Source organism: Elephantulus edwardii, unplaced genomic scaffold, assembly GCF_000299155.1.
Source record: "Elephantulus edwardii isolate Elephantulus edwardi_28Jun2011 unplaced genomic scaffold, EleEdw1.0 scaffold00006, whole genome shotgun sequence".
Classification (NCBI taxonomy): Eukaryota; Metazoa; Chordata; class Mammalia; order Macroscelidea; family Macroscelididae; genus Elephantulus; species Elephantulus edwardii.
The window spans coordinates 10,559,090-10,581,697 of NW_006399756.1; the positions used below are offsets into that span (position 1 = coordinate 10,559,090).

At 44.8% G+C, this 22,608-nt stretch overlaps 1 protein-coding gene across 1 annotated transcript in view; it reads right to left on the bottom strand.

Annotated features, from left to right (window-relative positions):
• PPAPDC1A (phosphatidic acid phosphatase type 2 domain containing 1A) overlaps positions 1-22,608 on the bottom strand; it is a 142,852-nt gene that overhangs the window by 62,737 nt on the left and 57,507 nt on the right. Inside the window, exons 3-5 of the mRNA XM_006879893.1 lie at positions 14,128-14,218; positions 8,580-8,643; positions 6,587-6,711 (exon numbers count right to left, since the gene is read on the bottom strand). Of these exons, the coding sequence (XP_006879955.1) occupies positions 6,587-6,711; positions 8,580-8,643; positions 14,128-14,218 (280 nt within the window). The remainder of the gene's footprint in view (positions 1-6,586; positions 6,712-8,579; positions 8,644-14,127; positions 14,219-22,608) is intronic.

Consider the following 22,608-nt stretch of genomic DNA (forward strand, 5'->3'; position numbering starts at 1 on the left):
TTTTTTAAAGGGAGCTCTGGTGGCCTAGTGGCAAGAAGCTGCACTGCGATCCCAGAGGCACACAGTTCAAATCCACCAGATGCTCTGCTGGAAAAGGAGGGACAATCTACTCTTGTACCAGTCAGATCCGATTTGACGGTACATACACACAAAATAATAAAATTTTTAAAAAGTAATAATTTTAAAGAGACGTAAAAAAAAAAAAGATGTAACATGTAGATTCTATACTTGCCTAATAGGAATTCCAGAAAGGGAGGACAGAAGAGTTGAACAACTTGATGGTTGAAAAGGACTCACTGAGTGATCAGTGCACTGAATACCGAAAAGTAACCCCTGTGCGGTACCTCAGTGGGAAATGTCAAATGGCTAGAGATGAAGAAAAGATCTCAAAAGGCTCTAGAAAGACAAAATAAAGCAAAACAACAAAGTGCCATCAGCGTAAGCCAGAATTGTGCATGGGAATTATTTTCAGCCTAGAATTATGTGCCAAGCTAGAAAACAGAATAAGGACATTAAGCGCAAAAACCTAAAATATGTAACATCTATGTGATATAAAATACAACATAACAGGCTGGGAACTGAAAGGTCAGTAGCTCGAATCCCCCAGCACTGGATTCTAAGACAGAAGCCCAGCCAATCTTCTCTTAGAACACCAAAGATTTACAGCCTCGGAAACCCTATGGGGAGCTGCTGGGCTTCAGAAACAGCGGTGATTTGGATTTGGTTCGGGATGTACTCAGTCAAGGTCAGTTCTGTGAGAAGCTGTGTCTCCTTAACAGAGCCTTCCCTCAACCTCTACTGGGTAATCCCACATCCCCTTGCTCCTAAAACATTGCTATTGTATCACAGAGGATATGGGCCAAGTTTGATTGTCTCTACAACCTCCCCAAGATTTAGCCTATTGTTGTTCGGTGTCATCAACTGTACGGGAGACTCATAGCAACCCTATGAACAACATTTATGTTCCTTACCCAATCCTGCGCTATCCCCACAATCTCAGATATGCCCGAGACTATTGTTAGTCACTGTGTCAATCCATCTTGTTGAGGGTCTTCCTCTCTTCCTCTGACCTTGGCAAGCATGATGTCTTTTTCCAATGACCAGCCTAGGACATCTCCAAGGTGCCAGGGAACAGTGATGCAAGTTTAAAGACTAAGGGATACCTGATTCAAGCCATGGTCTTTTCAGTTATGTGCTACATATATGGAAGGGGGACAATGAAGGACAGAAGAATTGATATCTTTCAGCTGTGGTGTTGGAAAAGAGTACTGACTATCCCACAGACTGGCCAAATGAACAAGTATGTCACGGAGGACACACAACCAGGGTTCTTCTTAGAAGCACAGATGATGAAACTTCATCTCACGTACTTTGGACATGTTGTCAGGAGAGGTTAGTGCTTGAAGAAAGATGACATGCTTGGATGGAGGGACGAAAGACATGAAGACCCACAAGATGGATTGACAATGACTGTAATAATGGGTTCAAGTACATCAGAGATGAAAAGGATGGTACAGAACAGGACAGAGTTCGGATCTGTTGGACACAGAATCACTATGCATCATAGTCAACTTGATGTCACCTAATAACAACTTGCCTGCAGATTTTTTCCTCCTACTAAGTGACACAGCTCTGGTCTGTCCATTTGCTGTACAGTGGCAACCCGTGGTTGCTGTGATGCTAAACACTGTGACACTGATGTGTCAAATATGATAACAGTTACCCATGGTGGACAGTGTTTGGCATGGCTCCCCAATTAAAACAAGCTTAGAAGCAGGAGTGGCATCCACTTCCAAAATAACGTGCCTCCAGAAACTCTATGAACTTGGAGAAACGATGAAACTATTCAAGTATTTAGGTCTTTCGTTCATAGGGTCGCTATGAGTCATCTACGACTTGATGGCACTTAATGACGGCAACATCTATTGCATAGATCTCAAGTGTTTTGAGCATCTGTTTAATCATCTTCATCAGAGTAAGAGCAACTTGTTGCTCCAGAACAAACATGTCCTGTATGCAGGTCAATGGTAAACTGCTCAAAAATTTTTAACCCAAATTTTGGGGAAAAAAATTTCAAAATGTTTCCCCATGACTATCTAAGAGTCAGAATATATTTGATAGCATTGATACCTTTTTAAAATCAAATACACTTGAGAGCTAGAAAATGAACAAGGAAGACAAAAAAAAGAAAACAGAACTGATGCATTTTTGTTATGATAGTGAAGAACAGTGAATGTGCCGTCAGAGGCCAGGAGAGTGGGAGCCCTGGCAATGCTGTAGGCCACCCTCGCAGGGCTCAAGGGTTGCCATGACTATCTGCTTATTGTACAAACTTCCTCTGTAAAGGCCAAGGTGGCAAATATTTCCAGCTTTCTAGGCCAAATACCTGTTTAGCCATCCCTCCACTCAGCCGTTTCAGAGCAAGAGCCTCTGTAGATGATTTGTAAATGAGTGAGTGTAGCTCTTTTCTGATAACAATTTATTTACTAAAACAGACAACCACTAAATTTGATCCTTGTGCTGTAGCTTGCAGGTCCTGAACTAAAGTCTTACTTTATCCATCTTGACCAATTTGATAAGAAAGAAATCTCCTAGAACATCTGACCTGGCTGACATTAGCAGTTGGTTTTTTTCTAAGTTTCCTCTCTCAAAGCCATTCTCTTTCTAGAAATCAAATCAACATACAATAATAATAAAATAAAAAAATAGAGCTTAGAGCTTTCCGGGAGAGACCATCCACGTTTCAGAATATCCCTGTTTTCAGCACTTTGCGGAAACTGAGTTGCCTGTCTCTACTTTAAAAGCAAACTTCTCCCAGCTCTGAAGTCCATCACCCACTCCCTGAATGGTGAGCCCAGCTTTCCAGTCAAGAGTGGCTCACGCTGCCTTCCAGAGCAAGTCCGGTAGGAAGACAGTCATGGGCACACGCCGTTTGCCAGCAGTTTGTCGTGTGAAATCTTTGGGGAGAGAAGGCTGCTTGCTTGCTTATGGATTAAAGAACAAGATCTTTTGTCTCCAAAAGAAATCAGTGTTAGTTCTTAAGGTCAAAGAAAACAATCTCTTCTGCAGGATGAGACGGGGATGCTGACTGCATCCCACCTGTCAATTATCTGGAACCTGAGCAAGTCAACAGGCACACTGACCTAATGTGGAGACGTGGCTTGGTCCACAGCTCTTCTCTCCAGGCTACACAGCTGATTTTTTTTAAGAGAAAAATATTGTATTAGTATGAGGATCTGCAGAGATCACCCTCTCTGAGCAGCAAAATGTCAGGCCAACCAGTATGCTTTCTGATTAGCTGCGATAAGAAATCTAGAAAACAGCATCAATGGTTCTTCTAAGTGTACATGGCAGTGTCTTCAAGGCTACCACTGATGTGCCAACGCCATCACCAAATCCCAGAGGCCAGGTCTCCTAGTCAGAAAAGATAGCATTCTAAGTAGCATCTTAAGCAAAAGCTAAATAGTGCTTGTTGTTTTACCGTGAAAAAGAAAACTGACCCACAGCTGACCTTCCAGTAGATTTTCAGAGAAAGTAAAACTGCACAGGAGACCCATCATCTTCCTCCCACAGCGCAGCTGGTAGGTTCGAAACCCGTATCTTTGTATTGGCAGTGCAATTCCTTACCACTAAACCACCAGGTGGCCCCAAGTTAGTTGTGACTCAGAGTGACCCTGTGTATAACAGAACGGAAGCCACCTGGCCCCGTGCTCCCCTCACCAGCCTTGCTTTGCTCGAGCACATTGCTGAGTTACTGTGTCAAGTCAACATGCTCTATTTCACTGACCCTCTACTTTAACTGTCAAAAAGCTTGTTCAACAAGAATTGCGTGGCAGCTATGCATTTGACAAGGCCACTGAAGGCAGCCCTGACAAAACTTCACTGGAGCAGAGGAGGGGAGTGCTGCATCTAGCAAACATCTTTGTAGAGCCTGGCCTCTAATCCCCCCAGACCAGCAGCCTGACAACTTGATGTGCTCACAGGAGAACTATTTCTTCCACAAGCTCGTACGTGACAGTAGATGTCAAATTGTGCTATCGTCTTCAGGCATCCATTCAAAAGTGGAGCATTAAGGCTTACGTGTTTAAAATCTGCGACCGTCATCGTGACCTCACAGGACAGAAGTGAACTGCTCCGCAGGATTTCCAAGGCTGTAAACCTTTCTCTGTGCCGACTGCCATACGTTGTCCTGTAGAGAGGCTGGTGCGTACAAACTGCCCACCTCCTGGTGACCAGTCAAGCATTTAAACTGCACAACCAGACCTCAGAACATTTTCTGAGAGGGTATGCTTTCTTTTGGGTTTTAAAGCTCTTTAAAATTCAACACTGAGTCTCTGGGAGGGCAGAACACTTATTTTAAAAAACTACACAATTACCTGACCCTCAGAGGAGCCAGAAGGCGAGTCCATGGGAGATGGGAGCACATCCCAGATGGACACAGCTCCAGAAGCCACTAAGCACTGCCAGCACACGGATGCCTGACACGAGACAACGCTAACTCAGTACAGCAAGTGCTCCTCAGCCGGGGACGTCTGTCTCCTCCAGAACAGACAACTCCCTTAAAGCGTGACTTCAGAGAGAGAAAAGCAATTCCAAACGTATGTTCTTTCTCAAGTACCTGGAGTGACGGAAGCTCCCTGGAGAACCTTGAACACTGCATCTTCATGCTCTGCCAAGCTCCTTGCCACACGGAACCCTCAGAGGGCATTTGAAAGAAGCACACACAGTAGTAGCCTGCTCTCTCTGACTCCCCTGCGGCTCTGAAGCCAAATCCTCCCCATTAACCTGCATCTACAGCAAACCAGGGGAGAAAGGAGTCATTTATCTAAAGCAACAGTGCCTCTGAAGACGCTGGTGCATTAAATCCTCAAAAGCCCTGAGACACGAAGATGACCTTGGCCAAGCTCCTGAGCGTCACGGAGTCCAACGTCCTGCTATGTAAAACAGGAACAGCTCACCCTGCAGGACTGTTAAGTGGGCTGATGGGAGTGGAGTTAGAGTATCTGCACTCCAGCATCTCCTAGATGACAGATCTTCATCTCCAGTGGTGCTAAACTAAAATGTTCAACAACCACTCTCAAGAAACAGCAGCCAATTATTACCTGATCAAGTCACTATTTAAGGTATGTCTTAGGTATTTATTTTTTAAAAAGAAAGGAAGAAAAGAAAAATAAGATTGAGGTAACCAGCGTGTCAACTGTCAATAACAGTTAAATCTATGGGACAGCCTGTCCTCTCTTCCAAGCAATGACCTGCCTCTACGGCTCCTCTGCAGGTAATCCAAGAACCGCCAACTGAGATCTCATTCTCACGTGGGCTGTGCGCTCCCCTGAACTTGAGCTCTCTATCTTCAATCCCCAACACCTGGAAGAGGTCTATATTCAAGCCACTCAGTCAGTATGCACACATGGACTGGATGAAGGTGAGTATCAGCCCATTCAGGAAATCATTCTACTAACAGATAACATTATGCACAATTAAGTAGCTCTGGTGGTGGCCTAGTGAAAAGAACCCATGCTGCAATCCCAAATGCATGCGGTTCTAATCTACCGGCTGCTTCACACGAGAAAGATGACCAACCTCCTCACATGTGATTTTCTGCCTCTGAAAATCTGCTGGAGAGTTGGTTATGAGTTGGCTCCAACTTGACAGCAGCACACAACAACAACATGCACAGCTAGTGTTTATTTAACGTCTACTGTACAGCACATAGACCCTGAGAGTGCTGACACACATCAAGAGGGTGGAATGAAGTCAATCTCTTCACCATGCATCTGACGCTGCCAACTGGCCCAGTGGTGAAAATCAGATTCTCGTGTGCACTCTAGTCCTCTTTTTCATGCAGAAGGAACAAAGACGCAGAGGTACTAAGTGACTGAGCAGAGTCAGAACGGAAAGAAGAGAAAGAATGAGGAAGACAGGAGAGGAAATCCCTAGGACGACAGAGATTAGTGGGCAGATGAAGGATGTGAAAGCATAGGAAGGTGATGGGATGGGATGATGGAAGTCATGGATCAGTAGTAATCAATTCTATAAAACACAGTTACAGAAATGAGTGCATAAAACACAATTTACAAGAATGAAATTATGTATGTGAATTATTATATGAATGTAAATGATTATATAAAACACAGGTAAATTAAAGAAACAATGTATATAGATGACTGAATACAAACCAATAAAACAAAGAAACAAAGCTGTGTATGGGGTGTTTGTGTGTGAGTGTGTATGAAAGTTAAATAAATAAATCTGAGCAAACACTGGCGTGACTAACCCATCAGGTGTCAGGAAGCAGAGATACATCTCCCTGGATTATCTGAGTTCCTCTGGTGCACACTGAAGGGTGAGGCACCACACAGTCTACTCTGCCAGGTCCATGAAAACAACACGGACATTGTCCTGTGAGCTCCGGTCCCTCCTCTCAGGGCTTGTTCCCTCCAGTGGAATGACTTGTCTCTATAGTGATGACGCACATATCGTGCTCAGCGTTCATACACCCTCACTTTTCTCTCCACCTAACCTCCCAGTAAAAGCCATCAGGAAACGTGGGCCCAGAAAGTGGTGAACCTCCCGCCCCTGGACTTACAGGAGGAATGGATACTGGGGAAGCTTTTGCGGCCCTCGGACACCAGGTCGGGGTCACCTGTGCAGTGCATTTCCGAGTTCATCACTCCATCTGGAAAGCAGCGGTAAAAGAAATCGGGGCGAGGTCTACAAAAGACACCATGGACATTTTCACTATAAAACGCTGTCATCGCAAACGACCCCCAAGCTTTCCCTGCCCTGCTCCCCGCTACCCCCAGACACTTCCTCAAAGTCCTTCTGCCACCCAAGGAGGGGTACCCTATAGAAGGCTCTAGACATGGTGGGATTGGGCTCCGACTTCAGGCTCAAAAATAGCTGAGTTGGAACTCCAGTTCCGTTACTTTTTAGGTCTTCATTTTTGAGGACGTGACTCCCCTAAGCCTCAGTCTCCACATCCATAAAAGGGGACCGTCTACACCTACAAAAGGTAAGGTCCCAAAGACTGAATGAGAGGCCTTACAGGAGGTGCTTCGGTGCAGGGCTGGCCCACCTACTGCTCTACCAGTTCAAGGGTGCTTCTCGGCCTGACCCTCCAGCTTCCTCATGTCCCTGCATCCTGAATTAGGGTGACCAAGTGGCTTTGCTCAACCAGGAGATCATACGCAACCTCATGAAGAGGGCGTGAAACATCAGCTCTTTAAACAAGAACCTGGCCATGCAGGGCACCCAGCTATCTCCAGGCTCGATGTGGCTGAGTCGTCTGGAGGGTCTGAGGTGGAAGCTGGTGCTACAGACGAGCCCCACGGCAATGGAGGCTAACATTTGCTGAGGACCGTCTGGATGCCAGTCCCAGCATGCCAGTCCCTGGATGCCAGTCCCAGTGCTGAGCACTTCACCTGCACCATATCATCTGTTCTTACAACTCTATGGCAGATCCTGATGCTCTCCTCACACGGGTGAGTTAACACTTAGAAAGGCGAAATTTGTGGTCAAGGTCACACATCAGTAAATAGCAAAGGCAAGCTTAGAGCCCCAGGCTTCAGCTTCTCAAGTCCACATGCTCCACCCCATGGCTTTATTGTCTCAAATAAGTGAGGATTCTTGTATAGATTTATGAGAGCCAATCAGCTCATTAAACCTCTCAGCATGGGATCTAGGGTAGGGCCTTTTAGTCTATCAGAGACGTGTGGGTATCTTTCCCCCTGAACCAGCACTTCTCCATGAACAGGTGTGTACCTGCTGCATCAGGACCTCACCTCACAGGTTCAAGGTCTATGAACCAGCATTTGCTCAAGAGCCAGGGGAATCCTTAAGCATGCCCACCTGGAGGAGGTGCCACACCGGGTCATGTGTTCCCCAAATTTCTTTGTCCATCTCTAACTCCCACCCCAGGAGGGCCTGGCAAGCACCCTGCACCAAGTAGACTGTCAACAAAAGCTGAGCTCCTGAGAGAACATATAACTTGTTCAAGGGAACTGCTAGTAATGGCCTGAGTCAGCCCAGAACTGAGGTGTGAATCTTTTCTGATTGTGAATCTCTGCAGAGACTCATGTGCTACCAAGACCTTCCAGGAAGGAGGCAAGATAAATGGAGCAGAACCAGCACTCTCAGGAGGGTTCAGGGAAGAGTACTGTAAGCTGAAATGCAAATGCCAATCTGTATTTCCTATTCCAAAAAGACAACAGATCCATAATCATATTCTTTTACTAGGGGCCAAAATTGGCAAGTGAGTGCCCAGTGAAGACGTGAGGCAGCAGTGGCCAGACCTGATAACAACAATATTTACCAGGTGACCAATGGGCCATAAGAGGTACCAGTTAGTGGTTGTTCTTGGCACTGGATCTCCTGCTTTCTAGAACAGTGAGCCCACAATTCAAAGGACAGAAAAGCTCTATGCTGAGGGCATAAATCTCAGAACAACAATTTAAAGAAAACCATAAATGCTCAGAGCAGCCCCACCCAGTGTCTCTGGGCCAGAGCCTAAGCCATTGATCACTAGGAGAGGTTTCCATACCGATTACCTAAGTTGCAATATGCTTCTTTTTGGAACTTACCTTCCCACTATTAACTTAATAGTGTTTGTGCAAACTCCATTCAAAGCAAGAGCCAGGGACACAGCTGGAAAATAAAAGGAACAGGCAGCAAAATTACCAGGTGATTCACGAATCAAAACGTTCATCACCGCCACCACCACCACCATCATCATCTCTGTCACTCTATGATGCTGTTTAATAATTCTGACCTCAGGAGTCTAAACCAACACTTTAAAATTAAACTACAACACCAAAAAGTAAAGAAGTCTGAGTTGCTAGGGCAAAATATACTTAGGACAGGACCTGGGAAAGTGACTCAGAAAATGCCCAGCCCCCATGACATGATCTTTCTATCTCCTCCTTGACAGAAATGCTCCACATGAGGAGAGGCCCCTTTATCATATGCTGGCCTGATAGGAAGAGATTTAATATTACAGCATTGGAATTTTTTTTATGGATATCAAGAAACAGTAGCTTTTAAAACTGCCTCTGGCAACCTTCTCAGGCATCGTTCTCATTAGAGCTACTTCAGAAATCCTACTACAGAAGGGGAACCCACCCCAAGACCATCTCACGGTGGACCCAACACCCACCAACAGCTGTCCACTTGTTATCAAACACAGCACTGCTTCCAAGAAGACTAAAATCCCAAACGTCTCCCGAGGTTTTCAGGAGACTTGTTTTTTGCAACTTAAAGCACCAGGACCTTCCAGAATTCATTATTTTAAAATACACAGTACAGGGACTTCCTGCAAGCAGCTTGGAAGGACTGTGATGAAGAAGGAATCACCCGAAGCGTCCAGATGGTATGAGTCATGGAGCTTGCCCGAGGAGGACCTCGGACACTCTTCTGTGGTTTATCAAGAGTGCACAAACGCAGAGATGGAAGGTCAAAAGCCTTGCATAAGTCACATCAACTACTGCTGCCCTGTTTCACTGCTCTGTGGAATAATAAACCAAGTGAACATCCATTTCCCTCCGGCAAATATTAACTGCCCAGTACTTGGCTGAGATTTATGTAAGAACATAGTCGTGGAGTGGCACTTTCAGGAAGGAGTTGAATAGAGCACTTCACGGCCATCAGACGAGATGAATATGTTCTCCTATAAGCAGAAAGGACTGTGGACTGGCCAGTGCAGTCACGAAGATACAGCCAGTTCAGGTCACAGGTATGAGTGACAAGCAGATAGAAGCAGAGAAGGTGGGAGTAGGGAGTGAGGGATATGGTCAAACTAATGCCTTTGGGGAAAGGAAATTAATCACCTAAGTGAGGTGGGGAGCAAGGGGACAAGGAGCGATGGACTGCAGGGGCAAGTGTGGAGCATGTTGTAACTGTACAGAATGAACTGCGCTTAGGAAGCCGAGCACACAACTGGGGCGCATAAACTGAAAGCAAGAACGAGGCACTTGGAGAGATCTGCTGATTCCATTCTGTACACTCAGACCCTCCCTTCCTCTGCCGTCTTGTCTCCCAAGCTCAGAGCACTGAGGAGAGGTCTCCTTTGCAGACAGGGGTGGATAATCCCTACATTTTCTTGCTTCTTTCCCAGCCCCAGTGCCAGGCTAGGAGGTCGTGATAATAACAGAGCTCCGACACAGTCTTGAATGACTGTGCTCTTCTCTACACAGGGCGGGTCCTGCAAGCTCCTGCTGTGTTTTTCTGACAGGGCTGGACTCCTCACGCGGTCTCAGCGCAGACCAGGTCTCTGGGAACAAGCAGAACCTGTGTAGCTCCCATCGTACCCAGGTGATTTTGGCGACTTCATGAACAGTCACACAGATCTGGAACACTATACTGCCTCGTTTCGGAAACTCGTTGGTACACTGTGCGGCACATAAAGTTGTGTCTCATAAAGTGTCAAGTACCTGAGCTGTAGCATACGTGGATGGCACGTACCACCAGCAGCTGGTAACTTCCCTCTGATCCCAAAGTTTGAGGGGGACGGAAACAGGTGAGGAAGAGAAGTGACACTACTTAGTGTGGAGTCATCCTGGCATTCTGGAAGCAAGCGACCATTTCTCTACGCTGAAGTGACTGCAGGCATACCTCAGATACATAGAGGGTGGGGTTCTACCACAAACCACCTCAATAAAGCACCATAATCCATCAAGCAGGGACTATATTTTTTAGGAACTATTTTTTTATTGCTTAATATGTATCATAGATGCAGTGAATATGGATGACAGAAGAACTGATGCCTTTAAGCTATGGTGTTGGAGAAGAGTTCTGTGCATCTCATGGATGGTTTAAAGAACAAACTTATATGTCCTGGAGAGGGTGCAGCCAGAGTGCTCTTTGGAGGCAAAGATGAGGCTTTGCCTCACATACTTGGGCACGTTGTTAGGTGGAGCTAGTCACTGGAAAGGGACATCATGCTTAGATGGGTGGAAAGATGGCGAAGGAGAGGAAGACCTTCAACCAAGTGGATTGACACAGTGACTGCTGTAATGGGCTCTAGTGGGTCAGGAAGTGTGAGGATGGCACAGGATAGGACAGGGTTTAGATCTGTTGTTCATAGGGTAGCTATGGGTCATACTCGACTCAATGGCACCTCACAATAACAACAGTGCATATCAAAATTATGTTTATATCACACTGTAGTCTATTTGGCATGCTACTGTAGTATGAAAAAGTTTGAAACGTGAAAAACATCAAAATGTGACAAAAAGACATGAAGTGAGTAAGCACGTGTTACTAGGAAAATGGCACCAATAGATTTGCTTAACATGGAACCTCAACAAGCCTCCTGTCATTAAAAAGAAATTAATCTTTGAAGTGCTCTAGAATGAAGCACAATAAAACAAGGCAGGCCTGTCAAGTGCCATCAGGACAGCACACCTCTGATGGCCAGTGCAGGGGCCCCTCACTGACACAGAGAACAGGGCGGGCTGTGACTGGGGAAGGGCTGGACCAGCAGGAACACGGAAGGTCTCAGTTAGGAGCGCCTGCTTATGAACACAGCCCAGTGAGCAAAGTGGGGGGAAAGGGCCACATTGACAGCAGCGCACAGCAGAGCAGGCTGGGCGGCCAGTCAGAAAGATAAACCGAACTGACAAAGTCACGTCAGCGAGCAGCAGAAGGACATGGAGCTGGCCTGCAGCAGCACGCCCTCCGGGTGCACTGGTTACAGGACTTTGTGGTGTGAGGTGTGCGACTGGGAAATCCCAGGATACATCCATGGCAGCAGAACTCAGATTACACAGGCCTGGCTGCTCTACCGACTAAATCCCTACAGGCTGGATGCCACCAGGGCACACACATCCTCTCAGCCAAAAGCAGACACCCAGCAGTGCCCCAGCACTGGGTACCTGTCAAGAAAGGAAGTCTTTAGGATCCAGGTTTGGAAGCCTTAACTGAAGTCCACTGGAGACATCCGAGTAGAGGTGGAATTTGAGAACTAAGCCATTCCTCCTGAGGCAATCTGGTGCCAGATGATGTTGAAGAAACCCCAAACCAACACAAACGACACCCAGTTTTCTGCTCTCAACTTGTAAAGATCGTTTCACCCTTCCTCTTCCAAGACTTCCAGAAAATCATGATTTAAAATACAAAATAAAAGGAAATTCTCTGCAAAGCAAGAGGCTCTTCATCATTTTTATAGGACAGCCTCTCATTTACTTAGAAAAACAGAGCATCCAATAATCTACCTTCCGTGTTAATACATGGAGGCAGAGTATGGTATTAACTTTTGAAATGTCACCCTAAGGGAAATTTGGCAGAGAATGAAAAGATCTAGAGAGACTAAGGGTGAGCTATTTACTCCATAAACGCCATCCACCTCCAAGTACAAGCGGTAAGATATAGCCCAAAGCAGGAAAGAGAGCTCTCACCCACAGCACAGATATGGAGATCAGTGCCTGAGAGGGCCTAGGAAAAAGGGACTTCAGATTAACCAAAAGGACTCCCAGGAGGAGGCTGTGGGGACCACAGTGATGTATGGCCACACACTGCCTGCCTCAAGCCACATGATGGGAAGACCCACCCAATTCTTGAGGACACTGGCCTTTATGTCACCTCGGGAGATGAGGGCCAGTTCATGTGTCCACAAAACACCCGGACCACAGATGCACAGTGCAGAAAGCTAACCTGACCTGTGGGAGGGTGTCCAGGCCAAAGAAGGAGCATGTGACTTTGTGACCAGACTGAGAAACTGGTTGGGACAGAATTTCTGTCAGGAATTCTGAGCCAGAAGATACTGCGAGTCTGCAGTGGGTTATGGACTCGGGATCTGAACAGTCCCACAGGAATGAGGTTCAGGTGGGAGAACAGAGAATTAGTGTCGGGAGAGCAGAGACGATACACTGCAGAGGCAGGCAGACCTGAGCCCTGGGGGTGGGGGGTGGTCTCCAGGCCTTATGACCCAGCTCCCAGTCTGGCCCCTACATAACGCCTCTACTTATTTTTCCCCCCATTCTTGGATGTCTGTGAGACTGCCTGTTACATCCCTATAATTAAACCCCAAATTTATTTGAACTAATTTGAGAGAGATTAGTTATTTGCAACCAGCAGATCCTGGTTATGTAAGAAATGTTCTCTGTGCATTTTCAGAGTAGAAGACCTCAGCTATTCTACAGCTCTCACTTCGACCCCTTCACAGAGAAATGGGAGATCCGTATTTGGCTCCATTTTCATTGATTCTCTGTCCAGATGTAAACAGACATGCCGTTTCTTAAGAAGACCCGTTCTTCCAGACTGCAGTGCCTCACATAACGAAAGTCAATGCAGCACACCAAAATCACCACGCAGGTGAGGGTGTTAGTAACATCTATGTCATGTGTTAAAAAAAAAAGAAAGAAAGAAAGAAATTTTGTTTTGATTAAAAAGCTAAAACCCAGCTATAGGCTAGTTTTGTTTTGGCTGTTAACAGAAACAGTCTTGGTTATCTTGTAATACTGTCATTGCTTCAGCAATGATTTATGTGGGAAAAACTAATTTAATCCTAAAAATGTCATACTCGTTCTTGTCACTTGCAGTTCTGGCTTAGTTTAGAGAGCAGTTTCAATAACAAAAGTGTTAGAAGCAACACAAAGATCCTATCGCTCTTTACACATAAACCACTGCTTTGCTGCTAAGTTTCCCCAAACTTAAAATCAAGTATGGGGCTTGTTCCCAATTGGTATTTTATTTTACATCCACCTTTGCCCTTTTTTTTTTTAATGCTTCTAGTCAGTAAGGTTACATGTCAAGTAGTCTGTGGTTGATTTCTCAGTTGCTCGTACTGGAATTATTAGCCACAAATCTGGAAGGGACAAAGTTACAGACTGACTTTGTCTGGACCACGGGCTACCCTGTTTCCCTGTAACTGGGCAGCACAGACCTCAGATGTGTAATCCAGCATACATACTCAGTACCATGGACAGCGACAGACAGTAGGCACTGCCTGAAAATTGCGTTGCTAACAATGGCACATTAAACTTTGGGCTCAAAGTTCATCTTGCATGATTTCTCCCAAGCTTCATTTCATCAAAAGAAAAATCAGTTGGATGAAATGGAGTCTTTTGTTTTCACATCAGAAGATGGACTTAAATCCAATCCTGTCCCCTGAAGCAAGAAGAGTGAATACCCTACCTAAGAAGGCTTCCTTAATTTCAGTCTTGTCTGTTCGCCGGATAATTTTCACCACACAAATAACAGCCAGGGGTGTGAGGAAAGAAATTGCCTGGAAGAAATAACAAACAATCCCTTATGAGGACGCCAGTTTGCCATCAGTCAAGGTGTCTGATCATTAAGTCCAGTTAGCTTCATGTAGACTCACTGGGTGACGGATCTTACTGAACTCCTGTCCACCAACAAAGGCCAATGATTTATATCTATGCTTGGAGACGATACACACTTTGAGAAACTGGATGTCTGGTTGGGGGTTATAATTGATTTGTAATTGCTGGGAGCAACCTTTAAAGTGGTGGCTTTTTAAACAGAAAAGAATGGCCTGTAATTATGATGACTCATCTTGGCCAGTAACGCCCCTCACATTCTCCTCTAGAGAAGGGTGAAGCAACCCGTGGCCTCTCAGTCCTATCTCTCTGGCAACATGAAAGCCTGTGGGACTTGCTTGAGTTCCATCAATTCACTGGTGTTCTTTTGTTGAATATTCAATTTCTCTGCAAGGCAAAGGTTAATGCTGCTTCTGCATCAGTTTCTCCTTTTCCCTCCCTCCATTTTATTTTCTTCCCAAAGCACACAGCTGCTGACCAAGTGTTTCATGAGTTAATCTGGTGGAATTCAGATGCACTAACAGAGATAAGATCTATGTGAGAAAGAAATAGTGCTAGACACTGAGAAATACAAGGCCAGGGGGGGAAAACACCCCAAAACAAGCCCTCACTGTCACTGAGTTAATTCTAACTCCTGGTAGCCCTACAGGACAGGACAGAATTGCTCTACACTGTTTGCTGCTGTTGTTATTGTTGTTGCTGTTGTTGTTATAGACCTCTGAGTTGATTCACAGCTGACCTTCCAGCAGCTTTTCAGAGGCAGTAAGTCACAGGGGAGGTTTCCCATCTTTCTACCACTAAAAAGCTAGTAGACTGGCACCATGTGTCTTTGAGTCGGCAGCACGACTCCTTACCATTAACCCTCACAGCTCACTCCTACAGAGCTTACAATGCTCTAATACTTTGTAAGAAAACTGTCACTTCTTTCTCTTATGTTGTGGTTGGTGAGTTCAAATCCTTAAACTTTCAGTTAGCATGTGGGTATTAAAGCACTGCTCCACCAGGACACTTTAAACTGACACAGGAGCCTCAGGGGTTAAATGAAGCGCCCATAGACACATGTCCAGTGACTGTGAGTATCAGGGTTTGGTAACCAGACCTCCTGCTCCCCCATGCCTAGTCCAGCATTTCATAATTCTACAATCAGTAAGTTTCGTAAATGTTCCAAAAACATTTAAACATTTTATGTCACTTCTAATTATAATATATTGGGAAAACAGTGTCAGAAAGTATTGACTACTTCACAAATCTGCAATTAATCTGAGAATTAAGGTGAAGGGTTACTGTTGAACAATATAGTCCATACTTCCAGAAATGTTCATTTGTACTCTAAGTACGTAACACATCCTATTGGGAAAGGAGCTTCCTAATGGGTTTCTAACCAAGCAGAGTTAATAAGGCATGGCTAGGAGTTCTTTTTTTTTTTTTTAATGACTAAGCTGTATCCTGGAGGCGCGGTAGGCTTGAGGACTCCGAGCATGTGTGGTGGTTCTCTGGGGCCCACGAGGGGGTTGGCAAAGCGGACTAGCCAGATGAATGGGGGTCCGGGGCTGGGGGTTGCCCAGCAATTGGGTCGCTATGAGTCGCCTGCGACTTGACAGCACTTGACAACAATAACATCAGCAGAGAGAGATCAGCTGGCCCAGTGGACAGAAAGCGATGCTACCAAGCCAAAGGTGGGTGACTTTTAATCCGCAGCCCTCAGGCCTGTCTTTCATTGTTTTTATTTAGGCATTCCTCTAGGTCGTATAGCCCTGCTGTACAAGTTGCAATACAGCGGTCACTTGTGGTTGCTGTGAGACTGAACACTGTGACACTGATGTGTCAGATGTGTTAATGGCTGGTTACCCAATGGGGACAGAGAGTTGGGTGGAGCTCTCCAATTAAAACAAGCTTGGAAGCAGGAGTGGCATCCACTTCCTTAATAGCTTGCCTCCGGAAACCCTATGAACCTGGAGAGAGGAAGAAAGGCACCCAAGCACCGAGGACTCTCCTTCACAGGGTCGCTATGAGTCGCCTGTGACTCGATGGCACTTAACAACAACAAGGTGTGTCACCCATCTGTCAATTTGTCTTGCTGTGATGGCTTGCATGTTACCTGATGCTGACAGTTATACTGCCGGTATTTAAAATACTAGCAAAGTGACAGGTTTCATGACAGTTTTCACACTAAGACAGACTAGGAAGAGGAACAGATAATCAACTTCAGGAAAAATTTGTCAGTGAAAACTTTATGAGTAGCAGAAAAATACCAAGATGTGCCTGACCCACACCATGGTAGGTATTTTCATAACCTCTCATGCATGTGAAGGCTGGACAATAAATAAGGAGGACCAATGAAGAATTGATACACTTGAATTACGGTACTGATGAAGAATATTGACTATATTGTGAAGTGTCAGAAGAACAAACTTCTTTGGGGAAAAGTACAGGCAGAATGTTACTTAGAAGTGAGGATGAGAAGTCGAATGTACCTGAACTTTAGAAGTCTGAAAGCTCTTAATAAAAACACCATGTTTTATAAAGCAGAGGATTAGAATGGAAAAAAAGACTATTAATGAAATGGAACAATACAGTGGCTTCAACACTTGGCCAAACACAGCAGCGACTGTGCAGATTAGACAGGATCAGGCAGCGTGTCATTCTATTGTGCTCAGGGACACAATCAGTAGGAACCAACTCAAAGGTATCTAACTCCAGTGATCATTAGATGCTTTACTTTTAGAAAACCTAAATTGCTTCAAATTAATATGTGTTTTCAAAATAATTTGGGAAGTCAGAGCTCAGGAGATCATGAAGGCTCCTCTGTAGAGAAATCAGAGACTACTGATCACACAAAAGAAAGCCTCCAGTCTTACTGGGTACCATTTCTTTCTGACCATATAGGATGGCAACCAGTTCAGTCATTCTCATTCTCAAGTATGACCCTGGATTACTTACACTATTTAAAAGTCTTTTACCCACAGAGGGGACAGGACCTAAGGGCAGCTTGCTGAGTTTGGGGAGACAAACAGAGAAGGAAGCACTCCCCAGTAGGTCACAGTGAAAAGCAACAACCCTTGGCGAGTAGTTCTGTGTCTCTCACACCTGAATAGCTGCAGGGCTTGTTAAGATGCTGATCCCATGAAGAGGCTGATATGATAAGTCTGAGAATCTACATTTTTAATAAGAATCTCAAATGATTCCGATGCTAGTGATTATAAACGTGGATGCCACATTCAATTTATACCTCTGATGTTCACTATGGGGGTGGCTAAACACCTGCTCACTGAAGGGAAAGTCATTGTTGAATCAGATGAATTTCTTGTTTCCTTACATGCAGGCATCATACCTACCAACTTACACCCTTGCTCCCTTCAATTTAAGTGCCATCTGCAGGCTGGCCAATTAAAAACCAAATCCACTACCATCAGGTTGGTCCCCACACATGCTGACCCGCCACTGGATTTCTGAAGCTGTACATTTTCATGATTTTGAATTTTGTTTCACTTTTCTTAACTCTGCCCAGGACTCCTTTGAGAGTGTTCAGCAGCGGCTGCCAGGCACCATCTAGTTCTTCTGGTCTCATGAAGGTTGAGGATTTCATGGTCCTTTGTATTCAATACCTCTCTACACATCTTTGCTTTTATTCCTTCTATGTTTTTTTCCAGACAGTAAGAGACTAGTAGCTGTACTTTAGATGGCTGCTCAAAAGCTTGTAAGACTCCAGTCAGGACTCATCAAGCAGGGCACAGAAGGCTGTCTTTGTGGACTATGCATAACAAAGTCATGTTCAAACTAAAAGCGACCTTTTGCAGGTGAGTGAACTCAACTCACAGTGACCCTAAAGAACAGAGAGTAAGTGCTCCAGAGAGTGTGCGATGCTGTAGTCTTTACTGAAGCGGACTGGCACAGCTTCCACCCAGAGAGGAACCAGTAGGTTTGAAACATGATCTTGCAGTTTGCAGTTGAGTGCTTAACCAGTGCACCACCAGGAATCCAGAGTTGTTGTTGTTAAGTGCTGTCAAGTCACAGGCAACTCATAGCGACCCCATGGAGAGTCCTCGACACTTGGGTGCCTTTCATCCTCTCTCCAGGTTCATAGGGTTTCCGGAGGCAAGCTATTATGGAAGTGGATGCCACTCCTCCTTCCAAGCTTGTTTTAATCGGGGAGCTCCACCCCACTCTCTGTCCACATTGGGTAGCCAACCATTAACACATCTGACACATCTGACACATCAGTGTCACAGTGTTCAGTCTCACAGCAACCACAAGTGACCGCGGTACGGCAACTTGTACACCAGGACTATACGACCTAGAGGAATGTCTGAACAAAAACAATGAAAGACAGGCCCGAGGGCTGCAGATTAAACGTCAGCCACCTTTGGCTTGGTAGCATCGCTTGGAACCCACAGTCTTGTTGCTAAAATCTAAATTATTCAACACTTACCGAAGGCTTCCTACAAACCACTAAGCAGAACGTGTCTGTCTGGCTCCTACTTGTGGCTTATAGGCAGACCTTGTCAATAGTGCGGGTTCCATTCCAGGCTACTCCAATAAATAACTCAATAAAGAAAGTCACTTAATTAATTAACTAATTAAATTTTTGTAAGAGGCTACATTGCAATCTCAAAGGCATGTGGTTCGAATCCACCAGATGCTCCATAGGAGAAGGATGGGCAAACTCCTCCCCCACAATTTACTGCCTATGAAAATCCACTGGAGGATTAGAGGTGTTGATAACACCTTTGGAGGGAAATGTTGTTTAAATCTTCCCTGCACAAATGAGGAAACTGAGGCACTGAGAAGTTAAGCGATTTCAAAGGCTGCAACTCTCTGGTAGTTCAAATCCTGAAGGAAAGAAGGGTAATCTTTCCAGCCTCTGAAACCCGCTGAAGAGTTAGCTATGAGGCGGTGCTGACTTGATGGTAATGACTTTGAGTTTTCAGTAAGTGCAAAGTGAGCAGTTGAACCCAGACCAGCAGCCTACCCACAGAGAACACGGACAGCCAGCATGCAAAACATGCTTGGCCTAGGTTATCACTTCATTATGTCCCAGGAAAAATGGTTAATACCTGACCCCAACTATACAAGGAAAGTGGTAGCAGGATCCTCTCATCAGACAAACGAGAATAACGTATTGCAAGCTCAAGCCCACCTGTGCCCAGGTCCACATCACAGGCATCTTGCAATGTAGGGAAGGGTCTATTCTCCAAGCTTCACCTATGCCCTGAATAAGCAGCTTCCTCAAATGGTGCACCCACCAATGGGACCAGCCTGGAAGTACTGGGGCACTTGGAAAACGAAGCCTCCTCCAATGCCAATAATGCAGGCACACTATTGTTTGAAGTGTTTCCAGAAAATGACCAAATGAGAAGCAATGCTTCTGCATACAAAAGAGGCTGGGCAAGAGTGTGTCAAAAACTTTTAACAACCCAAAGCAATCCAAGTCAGAGCTGCCAGCTGTTAGACAAGGAGGCAGAGAGAAGCTTGTCACGGGGCTTCATCCACAGCCGATGAAACAATGGGCCCAACGGGTTTTCATTTCTGGCATCTGACAGAAAGATGTGCTGCAGAGTGGAGATGGAGACAACTTCGGGACACAGAGACATCTGGAAAAGGCCCTGCTGTGGTTAGACAATTGCATCCATCCAAAGCAAAGAGCTGTCTAGGACTTTCAAGAAGAACCCAGAAATTAAACTGTCCATCATGGGCCAGCATTGTCTCTCTTCTCTCCTTCCTCCCTCAAACTCCAGTTCTATCTCCTAAGGAAGTGTCCTATTTCAGAACCAGAAGCCTTGCAATCAAATCAGAAAATGTCATCAAAGGATGACACAAATAGAACTGATGCTTTTGAACTGTGACGTTGGAGAAGAGTTCTGAATATCCCAATGGACTGCCCAAAACAAGCATATATCTTAGAGAAGGTACAGCCAGAGTGCTTCTTGGAAACAAAGGTGATAAAGCTTTATTTCATATACTTTGGGCATGTCACAAAGAAAGATTATTCCTTGGCAAGGGACATCATGCTTGGAAAGGTGGAGGGACATTGATAGAGAGAAAGACCCTCAACCAGGTCAGCTTACACAGTGACTGCAGCAATGGGTTGAGTATGTTGGAGATTGTGAGGAAAACACAGGACAGGACAGTGTTCTGATTAGTTGTTCACAGGGTTGCTGTGAGTTTTACTCAATTCAACGGCACCTAACAACAACAACAACAACAGCTCTCCTTTGAAAAAGAACCTGTGTAAGCTTAAACATTCACTGTGCATTAAAAAGGAGTTTTGGTTTTTCCACTGAAATTATGGAGCAATAAAAGTGCTGGAGTCTCAGAATTCTTAAAAGGATTAACTAGTGATGTTGTTATCAAGAGCCCAGTCCTTGTACTCAAGAAATGTTGGCTGACGTTATTAAGATGACTACAGTGAAGATAGTTAATGAACGTGATGATGATAAAGCTCATTAGAAGTTTATCTAGGTCTCTCCTCCTGGCCTTCTATGTTTTTCATAGGGTCACTATGAATTGTAGTCAATTTGATGGCACCAAATAACAATTCTATGTTCTGTTTAATAGGCAAGAACTATAGGCAGGAGACAGCAGGGCCCGTGAGAACACAACTCCATATCTGATTTGACTTCCTATCACCTCATCTGCTGGCTTTCTCTCCACCTCTGCAGGCTCACTGGAAATGTCCTCTAAATATGAAAGAAATTATAATTACAGGTACCAACAAAGAGAATATCAAAGGCAACAACCAGTGCTATCTGGAAAGAGGGTTTATAAGGGAGCTCTGGTGGTGATGAGTGTTACGTCTTGGGCTGTGAAGGGAAAGACCAGTCATTAGCCGGCTGCTCTGTAAGAGAAAGCGGGGAAGTTTTCTCCCATAAACATTTACAGACTAAGAAATCTGATGGAGAGTCTTTATGAGTCAGAATCAACACAAAGTCAGTGAACGAAAGATGTTCTGATAAATTCCAAAGTAATCTCAAGAAGTAACCTCAACTTTCTCAGCATTTGGAAGGCTCATGCCAGATAGATAATTATTAGATAATATAGAGGAAATGCGAGGACAAGATTCAGTGAATACAAAAAGAATTTTCAGCCTATTTTACTGGTCAACAAAAACACAAAGCCACCGAGAAAAAAAAGAGCTCAGAGTTAAAGGATCCAACTACACCCAACAATCATATTGACAAAGATACAGTAACCTGAGTTGATAGTGTCACAGTGCGTAGAGAGAAGAATATGGGATATTGGGGCACAACGGTGTGAACGTCTCTCAGAAAAAGGCCAGAGAGAGTGAGAATAGCATAGTTCCTCACCACCCCAGAGCAGAAAACAGATAAAGATCCCACAGTCAAGCCCCATGGTGTCCCTAGAACCTCACCAACAGCAAAAGGTTTGTTTATTATTTGTTGACTCACAGACTCTCAGTTGTGGTACTGAGAGCAAGGTTTATTAAGAAAGTCAGTTGGAGAGTGAGAAAGGCTAAAGAAGTTACCTGTGCAAATCCAAGTTTTTAGCCCAAAATATCACAAGGCATAATTCCTCAATAAGTCCTGACTCTGGTTTCAGTGCAACAGTCAAATCCAAATCATCCAGCAAGGTTTGCTTGCATCAGAGTGGTTATAAATTGGCTTCTTCATCAAGCAGCAGCAAGAACAGGAAAACCTTTGACCGTGGCCAACACAAATGAAAGAAGCCTCAGGTCACATCTTGCCACAGTATCTCCACAGTAATGCCACAATTGCTCTACCATCATCACCAGGGTCTTGCTCCAGGCTCCCTCCAGTCTCCCCCTATCCACCACAAGTATTGCTGCCAAGTGTGGGAAGCACTCTTTCTCTTATCCTAGTCACATAGCTATTGATGATTTGTAAGACCATGCTGATTTGTAAGATGATGTGTCTGCAGTTAAGTAGCTGGACACTGGAGAGAGAGCCCCCTGTAATGGCTAAAACTCTCCAACTCTTAGGCTAACATCACACATAGGAACATAAAGTGCTAGTTGAAGGACTTCAGGAAGCCATTTCCATGTATTCTGCATTTAATTTAATCTTCTGTTATTCTGATATTATTCTTTTAACATTTGACCAGTTGGATCTTCTAGTCCATATACATGTGTATATTTGTGCATGCATGTGAACACACACATGCACTCTGTGTGTGTGTGTGTGTGTGTGTGTGTGTGTGTGTATGTGTGTGTGTGTATGTCTGTCTGTCTATCTCTCTCTCTCACACACACACCCAGAGTTACTAACTCTCTGGTAAAGAAACATCTGGGGAATACCATCTGCTTTTAAAAAGCATCTTTGGCAGGAAGTTATAAAGTCTGTCTTTATATTAAAACATT